The sequence below is a fragment of the Erpetoichthys calabaricus genome, chromosome 1, assembly GCF_900747795.2.
Source record: "Erpetoichthys calabaricus chromosome 1, fErpCal1.3, whole genome shotgun sequence".
Lineage (NCBI taxonomy): Eukaryota > Metazoa > Chordata > Cladistia > Polypteriformes > Polypteridae > Erpetoichthys > Erpetoichthys calabaricus.
This window is the reverse complement of record NC_041394.2, coordinates 30,764,914-30,787,711: the sequence shown is the minus strand read 5'-3', so window position 1 is coordinate 30,787,711 and position 22,798 is coordinate 30,764,914. Positions and strand designations below refer to the sequence as shown.

The window sequence follows — 22,798 nt, the reverse complement described above, 5'->3', positions numbered from 1 at the left end:
GAACACCTCACCAGGGAGGCGTCCAGGAGGCATCCTGATCAGATGCCTGAGCCACCTCATCTGACTCCTCTCGATGCGGAGGAGCAGCGGCTCTACTCTGAGCCCCTCCCGGATGACTGAGCTTCTCACCCTATCTTTAAGGGAAAGCCCAGACACCCTGCGGAGAAAACTCATTTCAGCCGCTTGTAATCGCGATCTCGTTCTTTCGGTCACTACCCACAGCTCATGACCATAGGTGAGGGTAGGAACATAGATCGACTGGTAAATTGAGAGCTTTGCCTTGCGGCTCAGCTCCTTTTTCACCACGACACACCGATGCAGAGCCTGTATTACTGCGGATGCCGCACCGATCCGCCTGTCGATCTCCCGCTCCATTCTTCCCTCACTCGTGAACAAGACCCCGAGATACTTGAACTCCTCCACTTGAGGCAGGATCTCGCTCCCAACCCTGAGAGGGCACTCCACCCTCTTCCGGCTGAGGACCATGGTCTCGGATTTGGAGGTGCTGATTCTCATCCCAGCCGCTTCCCACTCGGTTGCGAACCGATCCAGAGAGAGCTGAAGATCACGGCCTGATGAAGCAAACAGGACAACATCATCTGCAAAAAGCAGTGACCCAATCCTGAGTCCACCAAACCGGACCCCCTCAATGCCCTGGCTGCACCTAGAAATTCTGCCCATAAAAGTTATGAACAAAATTCAAAAATAAAAGTTATGAACAAAAGTGTGCAAAGCAGGTTGTGAAAATTGCTGCATCCTCGCTGTAGAAAGGCAAAAATTAAGTCGTCACAGCCAGGTGAACTAAAGGAAAGTTTTCTTATGGTACAGCCACTGACTGCCAATTGATGGCAATACTTAGTATTTTTCGTAACAGGTTTTACTTATGTAAGCATTTATTGTCTTTGACTTCATCCTCTGCTCCAAATAGCTACCCAGTGACAAGTCACCATCAGTCTGTGGAGTCCAGACCACCACCCCAGAATTTTGTTACAACTATTCCTGCACCCTTTATTTTGTGTTGTTTCACTAGTTATCATGATAATTAGGGATTTTAAAGTTAACTAGTTGGACATTCAAACACTTTGAAGCTGACCTTGTTGTCCAAGTGGTTACACGTGAAAGCTGTTTTTAGGTAAAAGCTAGTGTGAAAACACAAACTTTTGTTGCAAAATTTTACAAAATGTTTTGAAATGTGTAGTGAGTTATATTTCTTCACAGTAAATGTCTAACTTTGATTTGATAGTTATCTGAAATTTGAATGTTTTCATGTAGAAGCTTGAATTAATTCCCACAACTGTGTTGAAATTATTTTCATGTGACTCTTGAAATGTCCTGGAGAGTAGAAGGGTTGTGAAACAACCTTCTGATGGAGTGGTATACCAGCCATGATGGGAGTCTTTCGAGCATTTATTGCTGGCATAGGATCTACTGAAGAGATATAATACTGTACATTAGTTTGATTTTGCAAATAATGTGCATTTGGACATCTATGCATTACTGAGAATTGATATTTTATTTAAGTAACAATCAACAATTGTATAGTGTGTATAGTGTCAGGAAATGGAAAACAGCTTATAGGGTGGGGTGTATTATTGTACAATGACCATCTGTACCAGGTACGGATGGGCTTGGGTACTACCTACAGTGTACAGGTGGGGTTGTGTTCAGCTACGGGTAGACTTGGGTTCATTTTGATTACCCTTGCAAAGCTGTAGTTATGAGGCAGACTCTGGCAATCTATTCATATCACCAATATACTCAATCCAGTAAAGGGCAAACTGCCATAAATACTGATATCATCTTTGGGGAAAGAAAAACACATCTTCTTTATTGAAGTGTTTGTGTTTTACACTAAATTTCTTTAACAACCATTTAATCATAAATACATTTGTTAATTTCTAACTAAATAACTAAGAGAGCCCTTTTTGATTTGATATAATCACTTTGCATATAGAGAGGGGATGACAGAAGAGAAGGTGAACAGCACAGTGTATTTAAGTGACTTAAGTACAAATGGTTTTTGTTTTTTTTTTAGTTGTGGTATCAGACTCATTTGTATTATGGTTTTGTGTTTTAACACAAGTGAGTCACAACCACACTTTATTTGCAGATGCTATAGAATGCAATGATAATATTGAAATGATGCTGTTTTCAGGCTGCCTGTAACCACAGTCAGAAATGCTTGCTTGTGTTTTCAGGTATAGCAGACATTCAATGTCAGGTTCTTAATCGCTTCCTGCAAAGTCCACTATGCTACACTACCAGTATGCTCATATCCAGTAACAATATGATTTGTGAAAATTTTGATTCGTAATTGTTTTCCACAACTTGAGAGTATTCCAGGCATCACTTTCAATGGTCTTTCAACTGCTTGTGCAAGAACAATATAAACTGATGGCAGCAGTGTGCCTCAAACGCCTGAAGCTTAAAAGAAGCTTCTGTGGAACTTTAATAAGTGCATTGGAAGTTGTAGCAATAGATCTGCCACATAACTGCAATTCTTCAAAGCAAAAGTGTCTCCAGAACATACTCAAAATTGTTAACGTTGTAGAAGTCCAGTTCATGAACTTCTCACAAAATATTTTTGACCGACTACTACCTGAACATGACACACAACTGCTAACGTATAGCTCACTTCAGTGATAGAATTGAGGTTCCATATCTCTCTATTATAAAAGAAAATCTTGAGACGCGACTACTGCCAAGAGATTATTTCAAGTCCCGCCTTCCTCTTGACCATTTTCAACCACACCCACGGTCTTCTCGCATCTCATTTTTGTGAATGCTTTTGTCAACACAGTTCCTGCGCACTCAGCTCTTATAAATTTTTGTTTTCCTCACTTTAAGTTCCCAATAAAAGAAGATTTATTATGTCCAAATCTTATTGAAGAATTTCATCCTGCAGGGTTATCAACAGAAGAAATGAGTACACAGACAATCCTAGCATCAAAAACGAAGTCAAACGAATTACGTGAAAATGTCCATCGGTTACACGGCAAATTAGTTAAATGTGGTTGGTGGTGATGGTGTGAAAGATGAAAACACCAAATTACCATATCCGATAGAATATGTACAACCATTAACACCGTCCAGTCTTCCACTGGCTGAATTACTGTTGAAAGAAGGATGTATTGTAATGTTATTGAGTGATGGGCTATGCAATAGGACAAGATTAGTTGTATTCAAAATTGGTTGAACAATTCTGACATGTAAAATTTTAACAGGCGACAAGAAAGGTAATGTAGTACATCTTCCACGGAAAACATTAGACACCAAAGGAGGTCTTCATATGCCATTTGTATTCAAACGTTCACAGTTCATCCATCCATTTTCCAACCCGCTGAATCCGAACACAGTTTCCCGTCAGAATAGCTTTTACTGTAACAATTAACAAATCACCGGGACAAACATTCGAAAAAGTTGGTTTATTAGAGAGAAAGAAACAAATATTCACTCACGGGCAGTTATACGTTGCATTGTTGTGATGTAAGTCCAAACACGGAATCAACATTCAATGTAATATTGACAAAAATTTCAAAAAATTGTTTTTACTGAAGTTTTACAGTAAAAGTGTAAATTTAAAAAGTAATTGTATGTTAATTTCAAAGCCAAACTGAACGAAAACGTTTAATGCAACAAATACTTCTAACGCAACATGAAATATAATTTTCTTTCAATTTATTACGTTTTACTACTTTCTAATATGGTTAATTCCTTGCTGTAATGTAAAACAGTTAGTTCAATTATGCATATGTAACAATTCCCATGAAAATAACAAATCTGTTTAAATTGTACATCCACTTCCCCATATGCGAGTGCACGGGGATTGAGGAGATAAGCGAGCGCACGGGGAGGGCCCCCTAGTACTATATAGTGCTGGACTAGAACATGAAAAGGGACTGTAAGGTTAAATCAAACTGGGAGAGTGTAGAAGTCGTCAGCTATTTCATTAGTCCACATTGGACGAGACTTCTTTGCAGTCCACTTAAGGAGACTTGTGGTGTTGATATACATTTCCTTTCAAAGCAGAATGCATATTTTACCTGTGGGTGTGCGATGAGACACATTACCAGTTCCCCCCCGAATTCCTTACTCTACTATTGTACTTGGAAACGCTATTGATTTCTTTTTCCTTTGTGCTTGGCTTACTGTTAGGTTTTCTTTAAGTGAATTGAAATCACAGTCATTCTAGAACAAAAAAGCTTCTAAGAAAATAAGAAGTACACAGTTAAAAAGTTGAAGGCCAAGAGCTGTGCTTCAAACTGTTTTGTTTTGTTTAGATCATTCTTCTATCTTTGGATTACCTGAAAGGAATTTTCATTTACATTTTTCATAATGCCATTTATGTTGTCATTGTTTTCATTTCAAAGAACATTTTTGTTTGTGCTGATGGTAAACAAAACATAAATTGCCATCTATTTAAGTGTGACGTGTTACAGGTTTTCTCCACCTGAACTTTAAACCAAAACAAAGGAAAGGAACATTTTTGCTCCAGAATAAATTTAAATTGTTAAAATTTGCAAAGTTCTGCCCTATCGTGACTTAGATCTTTATTTTGTTCCATTATAGAAGATTTCATGATTAACCTCTGCTGCTTAACTGTCTTCATTGAAGACATGCTTATTGATTACAAACCAGCAGCCATGTTACCAGAATTATTGTAATCTAAAATGAGCTGCTAGGTTCCTGACAAGTCCATATTTGTACAGTGGCGTGCTGCAGCTTTTAGTGCATACTGAATGAGGTGTCTTTAAATTGAAACTGACCCATATTCACACCTTTCTTTTTGTTTACAGGTCTCTCCGTTGCTTAAAGGCTTCTTGGACAGAATGCTGGTACGAGACCCAGCACAGAGAGCAACGGCTACAGAGCTCCTTAAACACCCCTTCCTTACTAAGGCGGGCCCGCCATCCTGCATAGTACCCTTGATGAGGCAGAACAGAATGAGATGAGAAACACTACACTTGGAGTAAATTTCCCCTCAGATTTGGGGTAGAGAAAACTTCAGGGAGCTCAAATAATGAGACTTTTTAATCGGTTGCCTTTATAACAGCTTAAAGAATTACAGTTTTGTATTCTTGATTTTTTTTTTTTTACTTTCAATTCCTTTTTCCCCCCCTGAAGTGTTAATTCTCTTCCACTTTACAGTGTAGCATCACTCTGATTTAAAGATCAATGAACCAAACATTCCTTGGAAGACTGGACTGGATGATGATAATAGTTAGTATATTTGGCCTTACTTGATACTTTACTGGAGCATTTTGAAGGGATCTGCTTAGTTTTTCACAAAATACAATGATAAAGCATTCTAAAGCGTTAGTATTTTATGATGTGGAAGAGGAGGTCATTTAATGACATTTCACAAAAATTTGGTTTTATGAATGAAGCACATTTTCAGTGGTAAATTGATATGAAAACAAAAATCTGGATTTTTTTTTTTTTTTTTTTACAAAATTTGTTGTGAGAACACTACTGTTAATACTGACGGGACAACACTAGATAGTTACTACTGACGAAGGAAAAAAAAAAAATATATATATATATATAAACTCTGGTAAAGTACTTCTTTTTTAAAGAACTATTTGTGTTATGAAGAGTGACACTACACAAGATTGACACTGGAATTGGTTTTTTTTTATTATTATAAATATATTATAAATACATTTATATAATTCTTCTGTGAAAAGCTGGATTAGTTGTGTTTTTTTAATAGAAGCTGCACAGATGTAAAAATTGCTAAAATATTGAATTAAGTATGATCATCTGGGAGAGAGGAGCAATTTCTTTTAAAATGGCAAGGGATAGAGTTGATTGTAATTTTGTATATTTCAGTATGGTAGCCTTTAAAATTTGGCAGGTACTTTTGTTCTTATTACAAATTAACGTTTTTTGTAACCAGGATTTTATTTCTCATCAGTGCAGAAAAAAATCACTCCATAATGAAAAGGTACATAATATACTTGGGGTTAAACATTATGACTAATTGTTTTGGAAGTAGCATGAAAGAATTCTGGTGACATTAATAAGGCGGAGGAGCATGTAGTCATAACCAGTACCGCTGTCTCATCTTTTAACAGCAAGTTGGCCTTGACATTAAACTGCTCTTGCAGGGCAGCCATGCGTGTTTTAGTTTGTGACTCCGTTTCTCATATTTCAACAAGCTATCAAGAAAGTAACGCTGACACACTGTCTGTAATCTAGGAGATAGATATTCAAGGACTCTGGTAGTCATGTCATTGATGTCTTTCAAAATTCCATTCAACTTATTTGGAATCAAGTAATGGTGTAATGGTATTTTAATTATTAGAGTATCCATGGAATAAATTGAAGTAAAAATTAAAGGGCAAATACAGCATTTAAGAAAGTTGAGCTTAAAGTGAGCTGTGTATAATGTAATAAGGAACACTTAAGTCAGTGGATACACAACGCAACAGGAGTGCCCACCTTTTAATATAACTTGTAAAATCTATTTATTTATTTTGCTGAACTGGTAACTATTGATAACTGGTTTTACCCAAATTACAACGTGCTGATCATTTACGTTAAGTTTCTTGCCAGATTTGTTTTTTTTTTTTTGTTTTTTTTTGGATGGATGTGCTATGTATGTATTTTTATCACATAACAGTATTCTGTATTTGGATTGCTTTAATCTGGATGCTAATGTTTGATTGCTCTTTTCTCTCCCCAATATTTAGTTTTTATCTGTTTTAGAAAAATGAAAAATGTTTGCATCATGGAGATTTAAATAGTTTTACAAATACAGTTTTAAAATGAACTGTGGACGACTTATGTTCTTGTTTCACTAAAATGTTTAACTTGGGTATTGTACTTTAGTATAAGTCTGAATTGTAGTCAATGGTGACATTTAGTCACATTACAAGCTGATGTAGCTCCACAGTGTGATACGTTGCTTCTAGCAAAGGAGTTGGTATATTACAGCTGCAAATGTACAATTTTGTTAAATGCAGGGAGACCAAGTTTTTTGGGCCAAGATCTCAGAATGCTGCACATTCAAATTCTCAACCAGCATAGTGAATGTACTCTTTTACATTTGTAGTATTGAGCATTGTGAAAAGTTGTCCATGAAGATAAAATGCAGTTCCACCCTACTACATACATTGGCTGAGATCTCCACAGTATGATGTTTCTCTGGTATACGAGTTATTATACAGTAATAATAATGAGGCTCTTTTGTGTTCCATTTTTTATAGGACTGAAATTAAAGCTGAACGCATATCCTTATAGACAAAAATATGCTAGTCTATTAAACCTAAGAAGAACATTTTATAACTCATTTAATTAATGTTACCTCCTTATTTGAATATGAAAACTGATTTCACGTCTCTGCAGTAGGGCCGAGTTTGGTGAGTTACAGCATAAATAAATACTGCTCGAGGAAAGTCCTTATGTTTGGGAAAGATGTCAGCCAGCAGTTCAGGTTGGAGTTTTGTGTTTAAAACATTGTTTGAATACATACAGACATGCATTGGCAATTCATTAGGCACAAGTGGACATTGCCATGATGTTATGTTGAATTATTACACACAAAACATTTTTCAACATGATTCTTCAACACTAATAAAATGTTTTGTGTTAATTAATGGGGGTGTAGGTGCAAAAAGAAAAAACACGTCCATCTTTACTTTATACTAGCTGCTAGTGATGGGCAAACCTTATGGAGTTTGCTTCGCCATGACTTCAGCGAAACTTTGCTGAACTCCGTGAATACACAGAAGTCAATGAGAAAGAAAACAACTGAACACAAGCTCCTTTATAACTTGTTCACAGCTGGGCTTATGGCCACTCAGTGCTGGTGGGCCAGCAGGAATCACTGGCAGTACTTGTAATACTCTCATTATGGCCCACTAATGTACCCCCCACTAATGTACCCCTCAATTGAAAACACTGCAAGTGCTTTGTGCGTTTGTAGGGTGGGAGGCTGGAGTACTGATAGGGGGGGATATCACACAATAATCCTACAGTGCGCATGCTGTGATGTCACATTGGCCTCATGGGGTGCCGGAGGAAAAATGTTCACCTTTGCTGGCCACAGTGTGAATTTTCTGAAAAGTATTCTGCAAACAAGATCACCGTTGAATATCGTCGATCAGCACTATTAGCCACACTGCTTGTCGAAGACAAATATTTTTAAAGTATTCTTTGTCTTGCTCTGTGTGTGCCTTCTGCCCCTTTTTCACATGTGTCTGAATGTCTCCTTGATGCTTCACCTATTGTTTGATGTAACCTTTACTCTCAGTTATATGTAATGTTCAATCATTTGTGATAGTCAGTATTATTATATTACAGTACAGTCATGGCCAGACGTTTTGAGAATGACACAAATATTAATTTTCACAAAGTTTGCTGCCTCAGTTTTTACGATGGCAATTTGCATCTACTCTACAATGTGATGAAGAGTGATCAAATGAATTGCTATTAATTGCAAAGTCCCTCTTTGCCATGAAAATGAACTTAATCCCAAAAAACCCATTTCCAGGCTTCAGGGCGCCCAAGCAAGTCCAGCAAGAGCCAGGACAGTCTCCTAAAGTTGATTGGGGCACCACCAGGGCAGAGCTCACTCAGGAATGGCAGCAGGCAGGTGTGAGTGCATCTGCACACACAGTGAGGTGAAGACTTTTGGAGGATGGCCTGGTGGGTGCCAAGAAGGGCTTCAAAGAAACCAAGAAGAACGTCAGGGACAGACTGATATTCTGCAAAAGGTGCAGGGATTGGACTGCTGGGGTAAAGTCATTTTCTCTGATGAATCCACTTTCCAACTGTTTGGGGCATCCGGAAAAACGATTGTCTGGAGAAGAACAGATGAGTGGCGCTACCGTCAGTCCTGTGTCATGCCAACAGTAAAGCATCCTGAGATCATTCATGTGTGGGGTTGCTTCTCAGAGAAGAGAGTGGGCTCACTCACAATTTTGCCTAAGAACGCAGCCATGAATAAAGAATGGGACCAAAACATCCTCTGAGAGCAACGTCTCCCAACCATCCAAGAACAGTTTGGTGACACACAATGCTTTTTCCAGCATGACGGACCACCGGGCCATAAGGCAAAAGTGGCTCAGGGAACAAAACATCGAAATTTAGGATCCATGGCCAGGAAACTCCTCAGACCTTAATCCCATTGAGAACTTGTGGTCAGTCCTCAAGAGGCGGATGGACAAACAAAAACCCACAAATTCTGACAAACTCCAAGCATTGATTATGGGCTGCCATCAGTCAGGATTTAGCCCAGAAGATGATTGACAGCCTGCCAGGGCGAATTGCAGAGGTCTTGAAAAAGAAAGAAGGGCCAACACTGCAAATATCGACTCTTTGTATAAATGGAATGGAGTTGTCAATAGAGGCCTGTGAAACTTATGAAATGCTTGTAATTATACTTCAGTGTACCATAGAAACATCTGACACAAGATCTAAAAACACCAAAGCAGCAAACTTTGTGAAAACTTAAGACTTGTGTCATTCCTAAGCTTTTGGCCGCGACTGTATAATAAATTATTATTAGAAGCTAATCAATCAGGCAAATGAACAAACTCATCCAGTCCTTCCACTTCACACCCACCGAGGTTTTTATCAACGATTTAGGATGCTGTTTGTTTGTTTCCCAATGTTGTTAGTTCTGCTGTTTTAGTTTGTACAGTTAATGTCCCTAAATTAGCTAAAAGTTCAGCTCAGAGGACAGGTAAGATTTTTTGGCTAACATTTAGCTACAAAGTGGACCAATTATCTAAATATGTAATCCAGGTAATAAGATTTTATTTTTTTTGCAGTGTATTTGGATAGTTCATATTAATGAAATAGATGTGACAACTCTGCATTTAGGGCAAGCGGAGCGCTGCCCTCCAATCCACCAGCAGGTGGTGCTGTTGTGCATAAAACAGAGTAGTAAACTCGCTTCAGTAATTGAATGTTCTGCTAAAACCATTTCTGCAAATCCAGCTAGTTGTTGGCGTCAGATTATTCGGTTTTTTTTATATGCTCAGTACTTTATCTAGAAAAATATTTCTTGTTGGAGTATGTGAAATTTTCTTTACGCCTGGTATTGCTTTGTTTGGCCTTTTGGCCCTGTGTTTACGTGCAGCTTGAACCTTTCAGTTTTGTCTTGTGGTTTGGAGGCTGTGAGCCCTTTTAAGTGACCTATTGGTTGAATTTTTGCGAGACAATTTAAAGAAAGTGTGCACATTGCTGTTTTGGAATAGCTGACATCATTACAATGAGTAACACCAATTACTTAGGTACAAAATTTTTTACCCCCTTGGTCTCATGTTGGATCACATTCATACCTCACATGAACTTCAACATGGTTTGTTTGCTTGGTGGTCTTCTTCTTCTTTTGGCTGCTTCCGTTAGGGGTCGCCACAGCGGATCATCTCTTCCATATCATCCTGTCCTCTGCATCTTGTTCTGTTACACCCATCACCTGCATGTCCTCCCTCACCACATCCATAATCCTTCGCTTAGACCTTCCTCTTTTCCTCTTCCCTGGCAGCTCTATCCTTAGCATCCTTCTCCCAATATCCCCAGCATCTCTCCTCTGCACGTCCAAACCAACGCAATCTCGCCTCTCTGACTTTGTCTCCCAACCATCCAACTTGAGCTGACCCTCTAATGTCCTCATTTCTAATCCTGTCCATCCTCGTCACACCCAGTGCAAATCTTAGCATCTTTAACTCTGCTATTCCAGCTCTGTCTCCTGCTTTCTGGTCAGCCACCATCTCCAGCCCATATAACATAGCTGGTCTCACTGCTGTCCTGTAGACCTTCCCTTTCACTCTTGTTGATGCTCGACTGTCACAAATCACTCCTGACACTCTTCTCTACCCATTCCACCCTGCCTGCACTCTCTTTTTCACCTTTTCTTCCACAATCCCCATTACTCTGTACTGCTGATCCCAACTCTACTCCTTCCATCCTCACTATTCCACTGACCTCCCTCTCATTCACACACATGTATTCTGTCTTGGTGGTCCTACTGACCTTCATTCCTCTCCTCTCCACGGTCTCCTCAACCTGCTCCCTACTATCACTACAGATCACGATGTCAGTTTGTTTGCTTTGTACCACATCAAAACCACCATTTCTAGGGGGTCTCAGTCCACTCTAGAGTGTGATTGCTGTGTTCACTAATGGGGGAGACTGACGCAGAGTTTAGAAAGAAAGAAACCCTAAACAGAGTTGGGCTGAAAATGTGTTACTCACAATTGGGTGATGTTGCTACACATAAACAATCAGGACAAGAATATGACAAATAAACTGGTTAAGATGAAAGCAAACTAAGTGGAGGGGCAGATAATGTGGAATCAGCCAAACTGTTAAAGACAGACCCGGGCAGAATGCAAGCTTGAGCAGATGTTAACACGTAGGAAGTGATGTTAGATTTGAATGTGTAACTTTAGTTTCAAACCTTCCAAGTACGCCTTATGAGTAGAGCCAGACAGAAGCCATTAAGAAGGCTAACAGAATGTCAGGTTATATAGTGCCCTGATGTGTGCAGTACAAGTCCCAGGAGATTCTGCTCCATCTTTATAACTCACTAGTGAGGCCTCATCTGGGGTCCTGTGTGCAGTTTTGGCCTCCAGGCTACAAAAAGGACATAGCAGCACTAGAAAAGGTCCAGAGAAGAGCGACTAGGCTGATTCCAGGACTACAGGAGATGAATTATGAGGAAAGATTAAAAGAGCTGAGCCTTTACAGTTTAAGCAAAAGAAGATTAAGATGAGACCTGACTGAAGTGTTTAAAAAAATTGTACTAAAAACACACCTGATATGTTTAAGCCATCATGACAAAGTGAAAGCATGTTTTTAAAAAAGGTTATTAAAATCCTGTTTGCTTGAATTCTCCTTGAGACATGCGGAGAACTTGACCGGACGCCATTTCAGAAGACACAGACCTGTGAACGTCCGGTCCCACAATTCACACTGCATGTCAGGACAAAGGGAAGGGTAAATGAACACATCCTGATACGGAGGGGTCCTCAAAGCAAACCTGCACACCACATCAGCCTGGGCTGAGCTGAGCTGACACGTATGACCAAGACAACGCTGAAATGGCTTTAGGACGAGCCTCTCAGTCCACATGCAAACCTCAGAGAACATTTATGGAGGGACCCAAGGATGGCAGTTTCTGAAACGGTGAACAGACGACTATGGGATGCTGGCCTGTGATGGAGAATGTCAAAGAAAAAGCCATACGTGAAATTGGGACATGAAAAAAAAATAAACTGGGGAAAAGTATACGGACATTGGACAAAGAAAACTGGAAAAGTGCATTATGGTCGGCCTGCCAGAGTCGCCTTTTCTCTGTGGCAGATGATTCTGGTATTTGGTGTGCATTTAAAGGAGCCGAGGAGCTGTGTGGTGTTTGTTTCTCACACTACACACTGAAGGTCCTCACCTTCTGATGCAGTTGTCCAGCAGAGCCTTCCCCTTCATTTCTCTATTCTACTCATTTGCTGTCTTCTCTTAAGACACCTTTGTAAGAAATCTTCAGTTTCGTGGCAGTCTGTCATAGGGAATAACCTTCATTCTGCCCAAAAAAAAAACAAAACAGTAGTCGTTCATATTTCTTGTTTTGTGTTGGCCATTTCTGAACACAGAACTGTCCTTTAGCAGGCCACGTGAACAGAATGAGAGGAGTCAGTGGTGGTGCTAATGCAATTACAGAGGTTTCTCTAATAACCAGTTAGCATCAGAACAAGACGCATTAAAGACAAGCCAAGACAGTTACTGTTAGAACTCCAAAGGAGTGGTAGCTGCTGAAAATGTGGCGTTAAAGTCAGACGTGAAGAACAAATAAAAAAAAAAACAATCAGTCACTTATGTCAGACACTAACAGCCATGAGCAACACTAATAATGTCTGGGCTGTATCTCTAAATCAAATGATATCTCGAATTAGAAAGGTCTCCATTTCTCTCACAAACACTCAAACTTCAGGGTGTGTCCAGTATTTGAGAAGGTTTCTGCTGCCCACCCAAATTATTTACACCCTTGGTGAAGAAGACGAGCAAAAAAAAAAAAATAGCCATCAAAAGTGCGTGTTGTTCATCAGCTTGATCTGACAGGTAACATTTGAAAGAAATGAAACTTGTCACGGAGGTGAAATCATCTCTCTGATATAAAAGGAGATCTTGAGACGAGACGATTGGCCAAGAGATTTTTTTCCAGTCCCGCCCTCCTCTCAACCATTTCCGGTTAACGGCCCCGCCCACAGTCCGCTCATTCACGTGAATGCTTTTGTCAGACACACTTCCTGCGCTCTCAGCTCTTATACATTTTTATGTTTTCCTCACTTTACGTTCCCAATAAAAGAAGACCCATTATGTCCAAATCATATTGGAGAATTTCATCCCAAAGGAGATCTTGATATGCCATTCATATTAAAACGTTAAACCATTTCCCATTAGAATAGCTTTTGCTATGACAGTTAACAAATCACAGGGGCAAACATTTGAAAGTCGGTTTATTTAATAGATAGACAGATACTTTATTAATCCCCAAGGGACAGACTGAGGAGATCGTTCCTCCCCCAAACTATGCGACTCTTTAATTCCACGCTATTGGGGGTAAACGTTAACATTATTCAAAGTTATTGTCTGTTTTTACCTGCATTTTTATTACTCTTTAATATTGTTTTTTGTATCCGTATGCTGCTGCTGGAGTATGTGAATTTCCCCTTGGGATTAATAAAGTATCATCTATCTATCTATCTATCTATCTATCTATCTATCTATCTATCTATCTACTGATAAAAACAATATTAAATTAAAGAGTGATAACAATGCAGGTATACAGACAGACAATAACTTTGTATAATTTTAATGTTTACCCTCCGGGGTGGAATTGAAGAGTCGCATAGTGTGGTGGAGGAACGATCTCCTCAGTCTGTCGCTGAAGCTGCTCCTCTGCAATGTTCCCTCTAAGGAGTAGCATATAGTGAGCAAAAAACATTGTTTATGAGTGACATTTTGTTTAAGCCAAAAATTTATGAGCACCAACTCCGACGGTCGGAGTGAGCGATCGTGCGGGAAGTATGAGCGACGCTCTGAATTCGTGTGAGCGATCACTCACGCGCTCAGCTTAGAGGGAACATTGCTCCTCTGTCTGGAGATGATCCTGTTTAGTGGATGCAGTGGATTCTCCATGATTGACAGGAGTCTGTTCAGTGCCCGTCGCTCTGCCACAGATGTCAAACTGTCCATCTCCATGCCTACTATAGAGCCTGCTTTCCTCACCAGTTTGTCCAGGCGTGAGGCATCTTTCTTCTTAATGCTGCCTCCCCAGCACACCACCTCATAGAAGAGGGCACTCGCCACAACCGTCTGGTAGAACACCTGCAGCATCTTATTGCAGATGTTGAAGGACGCCAGCCTTCTAAGGCAGTATAGCCGGCTCTGTCCTCTCTTACACAGAGCATCAGTATTGAGAGAGAAAGAAATGATATTCTGTCAGGGGCAGTTATACGTTGCATTGTCACGATGGAGTTCCAAACACAGAATCAAAATTCAATGCGATATTGACGAAAAGTTAATTCCAAATATTGTGTTTACTGAAGTTTTACAGTAAAAGTTTAAGTTTAAAAAGTATTTACATGTTAATTTCAAAGCCAAACAGAATGAAAATGTATAATGCAAGGAATACCTCGAATGCAACATGAAACATAATTTTCTTTTATTACGTTTTACTATTTTTTAATATGGTTAATTACTGTAATGTAAAAGTTAGTTCTATTATGCATATGTAACAATTCCCATGAAAATAACAATCTGTTTAAATTATACATCCGCTTCCCCATATGCGAGCGACAGATCCGCAAACAGGCTAGTATGTAGCACCCGCCTGGGGGCTGGCGAGAGAAGCGAGCAGGTGGCAGAGCCCCCTCGTTTAAAACAACACTCCGAAGGTGGTTTGCTGTAGATTTTGTTCTTTCGTTTGGTCGCTTGTCCCAGATGAATTCACGCAAATTTCAGAGCAGTCAAATGTGAGTAGCCAGCCGGCCAACACGTCCCCGTCAGTGGCCTGGTCACTTGATACCCTCTCACCAGGTGTTTCTTGGCTTCCTTTTCCAGATGACAAAAAGAAACTCATAACGTCATATTGTACCTGCCAAGCTCAGATGTGGTGGGCAAAACTGATTGTAAGGTTTGTAGTCGTGAGTTTGTTTTAAAATGCGGCTTACTTGGATTATATGAGCGGCAGCGAGGCCGGGCACTCTGAGCAGTCTGGGGTGTGAAGCTGCTGGACGTATGCAAGAACTTCTGCTTGTCAACGTCAGCTTCTTCTAGTCATCTTTACACCCCCCATCGCTACCTTTTTGGTTACCACACATTTTGAAGCTGAACTGTCAGCTGCCTCGTGTAAAGTCTGCAGAGCTGCAAGGGTATCTGTTTTTTTTCCCCTCAGTCATTCATTCTATTTATAAATTAAAGTTAAAATCAACTTAATCCTCTTCTGAGCCCCAGAGACTCGCCCCTGTGTTGTCTGCAGCGCCGGTCACGCATTGCGCCATGGGGGTCTGTGATGTTTGTTGCAGTGGAGGTGGACTGACAGCGGCTGAGATTCAAACTTCATTTTACAACACGGAATTAGCCTTGTGGGTAGAGTGGGAACCCAAAAATACTCTTAAAGATGTGAACTTTTGGGATTGAAAGGAGTTGTTGTCTTTTTCAAAACCTACCATGGAAAACAATATGTGTGTATTCTATATACTGTATGCACATATATACAGTCGTATGAAAAAGTTTGGGAACCCCTCTCAGCCTGCATAATAATTTACTCGACTTTCAACAAAAAAGATAACACTAGTATGTCTTTCATTTCCTACAAACATCTGAGCACTGCGGTGTTTTCCAAACAAAGATTTTTAGTGAAGCAGTATTTAGTTGTATGAAATTAAATCAAATGTGAAAAACTGGCTGTGCAAAAATGTGGGTCCCCTTGTCATTTTGCTGATTTGAATGCATGTAACTGCTCAATGCTGATTACTTACAACACCAAATTGGTGGGATTAGCTCAATAAGCCTTGAACTTCATAGACAGGTGTGTCCAATCATGAGAAAAGGTATTTAAGGTGGTCAATTGCAAGTTGTGCTTCCCTTTGACTCTCCTCTGAAGAGTGACAGCATGGGATCCTCAAAGCAACTCTCAAAAGATCTGAAAACAAAGATTGTTCAGTCTCATGGTTTAGGGGAAGGCTACAAAAAGCTATCTCAGAGGTTTAAACTGTCAGTTTCAACTGTAAGGAATGGAATCAGGAAATGGAAGGCCACAGGCACAGTTGCTGTTAAACTCAGAAGGTCAGGCAGTACAAGAAAAATACAGGAGCGGCATATGAGCAGGATTGTGAGAATGGTTACAGACAACCCACAGTTCACCTCCAAAGACCTGCAACAACATCTTGCTGCAGTTGGTGTATCTGTACATCGTTCTACAGTTCAGCACAATTTGCACAAAGAACATCTGTATGGCAGGGTGATGAGAAAGAAGCCCTTTCTGCACTCACACCATAAACAGAGTCACTTGTTGTATGCAAATGCTCATTTAGACAAGCCAGATTCATTTTGGAACAAAGTGCTTGGACTGATGAGACAAAATTATTTGGTCATAACAAAAAGCACTTTACATGGCAGAAGAAGAACACCGCATTCCAAGAAAAACACCTGCTACCTACTGTCAAATTTGGTGGAGGTTCCATCATGCTGTGGAGCTGTGTGGCTAGTTCAGGGACTGGGGCCCTTGTTAAAGTCGAGGGTCGGATGAACTCAACCCAATATCAACAAGTTCTTCAGGATAATGTTCAAGCATCAGTCACAAAGTTGAAGTTATGCAGGGTTGGATATCCCAATAAGACAATGACCCAAAACACAGTTTGACATCTACAAAGGCATTCAATGCAGAGGGAGAAGTACAATGTTCTGGAATGGCCGTCACAGTCCCCTGACTTGAATATCATCGAAAATCTATGGGATGATTTGAAGCAGGCTGTCCATGCTCGGCAGCAATCAAATTTAACTGAACTGGAGAGATTGTGTATGAAGAATGGTCAAAAATACCTCCATCCAGAGTCCAGATACTCATCAAAGGCTATAGAAGGCGTCTAGAGGCTGTTATATTAGCAAAAGGAGGCTCAACTAAGTATTGATGTCATATCTCTGTTTTGGTGCCCAAATGTAGGCACCTGTCTAATTTTGTTATGATGCATATTGCATATTTTCTGTTAATCCAATAAACTTAATGTCACTGCTGAAATACTGCTGTTTCCATAAGGCATGTCATATATTAAAAGGAAGTTGCTACTTTGAAAGCTCAGCCAATGAGAAACAAAAATCCAAAGAATTAAGATGGGTTCCCAAACTTTTTCATATGACTGTATGTATGTATGTATGTGTGTGTGTATATATACATATACAGTGGTGTGAAAAACTATTTGCCCCCTTCCTGATTTCTTATTCTTTTGCATGTTTGTCACACAAAATGTTTCTGATCATCAAACACATTTAACCATTAGTCAAATATAACACAAGTAAACACAAAATGCAGTTTTTAAATGATGGTTTTTATTATTTAGGGAGAAAAAAAATCCAAACCTACATGGCCCTGTGTGAAAAAGTAATTGCCCCCTTGTTAAAAAATAACCTAACTGTGGTGTATCACACCTGAGTTCAATTTCCGTAGCCACCCCCAGGCCTGATTACTGCCACACCTGTTTCAATCAAGAAATAGGAGCTGCCTGACACAGAGAAGTAGACCAAAAGCACCTCAAAAGCTAGACATCATGCCAAGATCCAAAGAAATTCAGGAACAAATGAGAACAGAAGTAATTGAGATCTATCAGTCTGGTAAAGGTTATAAAGCCATTTCTAAAGCTTTGGGACTCCAGCGAACCACAGTGAGAGCCATTATCCACAAATGGCAAAAACATGGAACAGTGGTGAACCTTCCCAGGAGTGGCCGGCCGACCAAAATTACCCCAAGAGCGCAGAGACGACTCATCCGAGAGGTCACAAAAGACCCCAGGACAACGTCTAAAGAACTGCAGGCCTCACTTGCCTCAATTAAGGTCAGTGTTCATGACTCCACCATAAGAAAGAGACTGGGCAAAAACGGCCTGCATGGCAGATGTCCAAGACGCAAACCACTGTTAAGCAAAAAGAACATTGGGGCTCGTCTCAATTTTGCTAAGAAACATCTCAATGATTGCCAAGACTTTTGGGAAAATACCTTGTGGACTGATGAGACAAAAGTTGAACTTTTTGGAAGGCAAATGTCCCGCTACATCTGGCGTAAAAGGAACACAGCATTTCAGAAAAAGAACATCATACCAACAGTAAAATATGGTGGTGGTAGTGTGATGGTCTGGGGTTGTTTTGCTGCTTCAGGACCTGGAAGGCTTGCTGTGATAGATGGAACCATGAATTCTACTGTCTACCAAAAAATCCTGAAGGAGAATGTCCGGCCATCTGTTCGTCAACTCAAGCTGAAGCGATCTTGGGTGCTGCAACAGGACAATGACCGAAAACACACCAGCAAATCCACCTCTGAATGGCTGAAGAAAAACAAAATGAAGACTTTGGAGTGGCCTAGTCAAAGTCCTGACCTGAATCCAATTGAGATGCTATGGCATGACCTTAAAAAGGCGGTTCATGCTAGAAAACCCTCAAATAAAGCTGAATTACAACAATTTTGCAAAGATGAGTGGGCCAAAATTCCTCCAGAGCGCTGTAAAAGACTCATTGCAAGTTATCGCAAACGCTTGATTGCAGTTATTGCTGCTAAGGGTGGCCCAACCAGTTATTAGGTTCAGGGGGCAATTACTTTTTCACACAGGGCCATGTAGGTTTGGATTTTTTTTCTCCCTAAATAATAAAAACCACCATTTACAAACTGCATTTTGTGTTTACTTGTGTTATATTTGACTAATGGTTAAATGTGTTTGATGATCAGAAACATTTTGTGTGACAAACATGCAAAAGAATAAGAAATCAGGAAGGGGGCAAATAGTTTTTCACACCACTGTATATTAAAAAAAAAATCCTGGGACGAGACACGACTTTCTCAGAGATACTTTCATGTTCCATGAGACAAGACTTTGTGCCAAGAGATCTAACTCTGCCCGGGGCCGGAAATAAAAGACAAAGAGTAGATGACAAAGTAGAACATTGTAAAGAATTCAAAAACATTGGCGTGATACACATGCAGAGCAGGTTAGAAATAATGGAAGTACTAAAATTCAAAAGTCTCAAAAAAATGATAGTAAAGATCACATTAGCTCAAACAAATGGAAATTATTACTCGATGAAAAGAGGTCAAATATATTGTTCAGATTTAAAGTTTAAGTCGGGGACTTGTAGATCGTCTAATTCGTGTTGCCATCAGAGAAAAGTAGTGTTTCTTACTAATGAAGATGCGTATCCGTGAGAATTGAAAGTTTTGCTATTTGGTGAAAGTGAAATCCACAGACTGAAGTGGCTTGGGCATAGCGCAGGCCGGGGGGTTGCTGAGCGAAGCCCCCTAACTATTTCTGAATATTATCAATAATACATTATTTAAAGTGTAACTAAACTCCTGCTTGTCTTTTACTACAACTAACTGCCTGAGGTTATAAATGTAGAAGGGCTGGTTGCACACTCCAATACCTTCTAAACAGTGGTACGTCTGGGAGATTTGAGGCATTCTTACACATTAATAATACAAAGGGGACAGGAGAGTGATATCTTACTGCGACAACTTTTCCAGCGTAGTACCAACTTTTTAATGCCCAATTCTTACTCCTGTGCAGAAACTTTTTGAACGTCCCTCGTATATTGTTACAAGGTCCACCTATGGCTCAGTTGCAGCTTCTTGACAGTACAATGTGGCATTCATGGCTGACTCTATGATGGCAATCTAATTAAGACCTGAAGCAGAAATCGGACCCAAAGTTGAAATGCTTGCACCACCAGGCAGTGCAAAAAGTTTTGTTTTTCAGCAGACATGATATCTGATATTGTGGCCAGACAGCTCTATCTTGGTCTGCTCCATTCAGAGCACGTCATGAAGACAGTCTTGTTCTTCTCTTTCTTCAATTCTGAGAGCTCCTTCCTGACCTCAGATGTAGAGCAGAGTTGTGCAGTCTCCTTCACATGCTTGACTCGTGAACTTTGACACTGACTGAGGTGAGACTTCCCTGCAGAACTCTTGACGTTTCTTGGAAATGTCCTCCAGCATCTGTCAGTCAACTCTTGGGCCATATTTGACGGGCTGACCGTGAAGTGATTAATCAGAAGTTACTCAGAAATGTTTTTGTAACCGTCTCCCAGTCTTGTGAAGACCTCAGAGGGCTCTTTTGATCTTTACATGACATAGCCGCACACCTCAGATGTGAAGACCAAACCCCAGCCCAGGTTTCTGATGCTTACATACGGTTGGGTCCTACAACTTTCTGTCCTGATTCTAATTTTAAGCATTTGATGGCACAGGAGTTTACTGGTTTTTTTACACAACGGGAAATTGTATTTGTTTTGAATAAATATTACAAATGAGTGTTAAATGTGATTTTTATAAACTTTATTTGTATTGTTGAAATGACGATCAAATATCCTTTTGTCCCAAGATTTAATAGACAAACATCTCAAGAGGAACCTTTGAACTTGGGTGTAAAGTTAGCTTGGGCTCCACAAAGCTATGAGATGCCAGACTCTGTTGTGCTGTTGTCACATATCCAGTCCAACGGGAGGCCAAACGCTGTAGTAGGTAGGATCTGGACGCTATCCATCGGTGTTTTGGCAGACAGGAGCCCTTCCAAGGCCTTGGGTGGAACATTCCAACATGAGAGTTCCAGCAACACCTTCATGTCTGCTCACTTAAGTTTCATTTCTCTTAAGGCCATGTCACATTACACTACTTTTCTAGCAAATTTTCAGTTGCAGCCTTCATTTACGTACACAGGCAGTCAGTCGCGTGACAAGCCCAGCGACTCAATCCTACTAGTCCACGACTCGCATCTGAGGCTTGTGTGTACCTGTTAACCCAACGCTGTCTGGCAGCAAGTGATTGGCTTTCATAAAAAGGAGCGGGTACGACTGTGTTGGAAGGTTGGCACGCAACTTGGTAAAAGTGACATAGCCAGAAATTATCAGTCATGTAAGCTGACGTGGCACATGGACAAGATCAGCAACTACAATCGGCAAATCTGACACAACGTACAACTAGAAGTCATGCAATGTGACATCAGGTTACCAACTAGAAGTCATGTAATGTGACATCAGGTTACGATAAGTGATTAATACATGGGGCTAATGCTAGTCTTAACTCTCACTTTTTGGCCATGGCCTCCTAATGTACTCAGGTCTTTGGTTGTCTCTTTCCCATTGTGTGGCAAGCAAATCAAAGGGGCGTCTTTATTCTGAATTTGTCCACAACTCCACTGCAAGTATGGCTTCCATACAGTCATTTCCCCTTCATGGCACATACAGTATCTCACAAAAGTGACTACACCCCTCACATTTTTGTAAATATTATATCTTTTCATGGGACAACACTGAAGATATGACACTTTGATCCAATGTAAAGTAGTCCGTGTACAGCTTGTATAACAGTGTAAATTTGCCATCCCCTCAAAATAACTCAACACACAGCCATTAACGTCTAAACCGCTGGCAACAAAAGTGAGTCCACCCCTAAGTGAAAAATGTCCAAATTGTGCCAAAAGTGTCAATATTGTGTGTGGCCACCATTATTTTCCAGCACTGCCTTAACTCTCTTGGGCATGGAGTTCACTAGAGCTTCACAGGTTGCCACTGGAATCCTCTTCCACTCTTCCATGACGACATCACGGAGCTGGTGGATGTTAGAGACCTTTGTGCTTTTCCACCTTCCATTTGAGGATGCCCCACAGATGCTCAATAGGGTTTAGGTCTGGAGAAATACTTGGCCAGTCCAGCACCTTTACCCTCAGTTTCTTTAGCAAGGCAGTGGTCATCTTGGAGGTGTGTTTGGGGTCGTTATGTTGGAATACTGCCTTGCGGCCCAGTGTCACAGTACACGTTGGCATTCATGGTTCCCTCAATGAACTGTAGCTCCCCAGTGCCGGCAGCACTCATGCAGCCCCAAACCATGACACTCCCACCACCATGCTTGACTGTAGGCAAGACACACTTGTCTTTGTACTCCTCACCTGGTTGCCGCCACACACGCTTGACACCATCTGAACCAAATAAGTTTATCTTGGTCTCATCAGACCACAGGACATGGTTCCAGTAATCCATGTCCTTAGTCTTCTTGTCTTCAGCAAACTGTTTGGGGGCTTTCTTGTGCATTATCTTTAGAAGAGGCTTCCTTCTGGGATGACAGCCATGCAGACCGATTAGATGCAGTGTGCGGTGTATGGTCTGAGCACTGACAGGCTGACCCCCCACCCCTTCAACCTCAGCAGCAATGCTGGCAGCACTCATACGTCTATTTTCAAAAGACAACCTCTGGATATGACGCTGAGCACGTGCACTCAACTCCTTTGGTCGACCATGATGAGGCCTGTTCTGAGTGGAACCTGTCCTGTTAAACCGCTGTATAGTCTTGGCCACTGTGCTGCAGCTCCGTTTCAGGGTGTTGGCAATCTTCTTATCACCGAGGCCATCTTTATGTAGAGCAACAATTGTTTTTTTCAGATCCTCAGAGAGTTCTTTGCCATGAGGTGCCATGTTGAACTTCCAGTGACCAGTATATGAGAGTGTGAGAGCGATAACACCAAATTTAACACACCTGCTCCACATTTACACCTGAGACCTTGTAACATTAACGAGTCACATGACACCG

General features: G+C 40.6%; 1 protein-coding gene across 3 annotated transcripts in view; it reads left to right on the top strand.

The window, feature by feature from the left end:
- pak4 (p21 protein (Cdc42/Rac)-activated kinase 4) overlaps positions 1 to 6,775 on the top strand; it is a 118,723-nt gene extending 111,948 nt beyond the window's left edge. For all 3 annotated transcript variants that reach the window (XM_028797175.2, XM_028797201.2, XM_028797192.2), the window contains exon 10: positions 4,797 to 6,775. In XM_028797175.2, coding sequence (XP_028653008.1) covers positions 4,797 to 4,952 — 156 coding nt within the window. In that variant the 3' untranslated portion in view covers positions 4,953 to 6,775. The remainder of the gene's footprint in view (positions 1 to 4,796) is intronic.
- Positions 6,776 to 22,798: the final 16,023 nt, after the last annotated feature.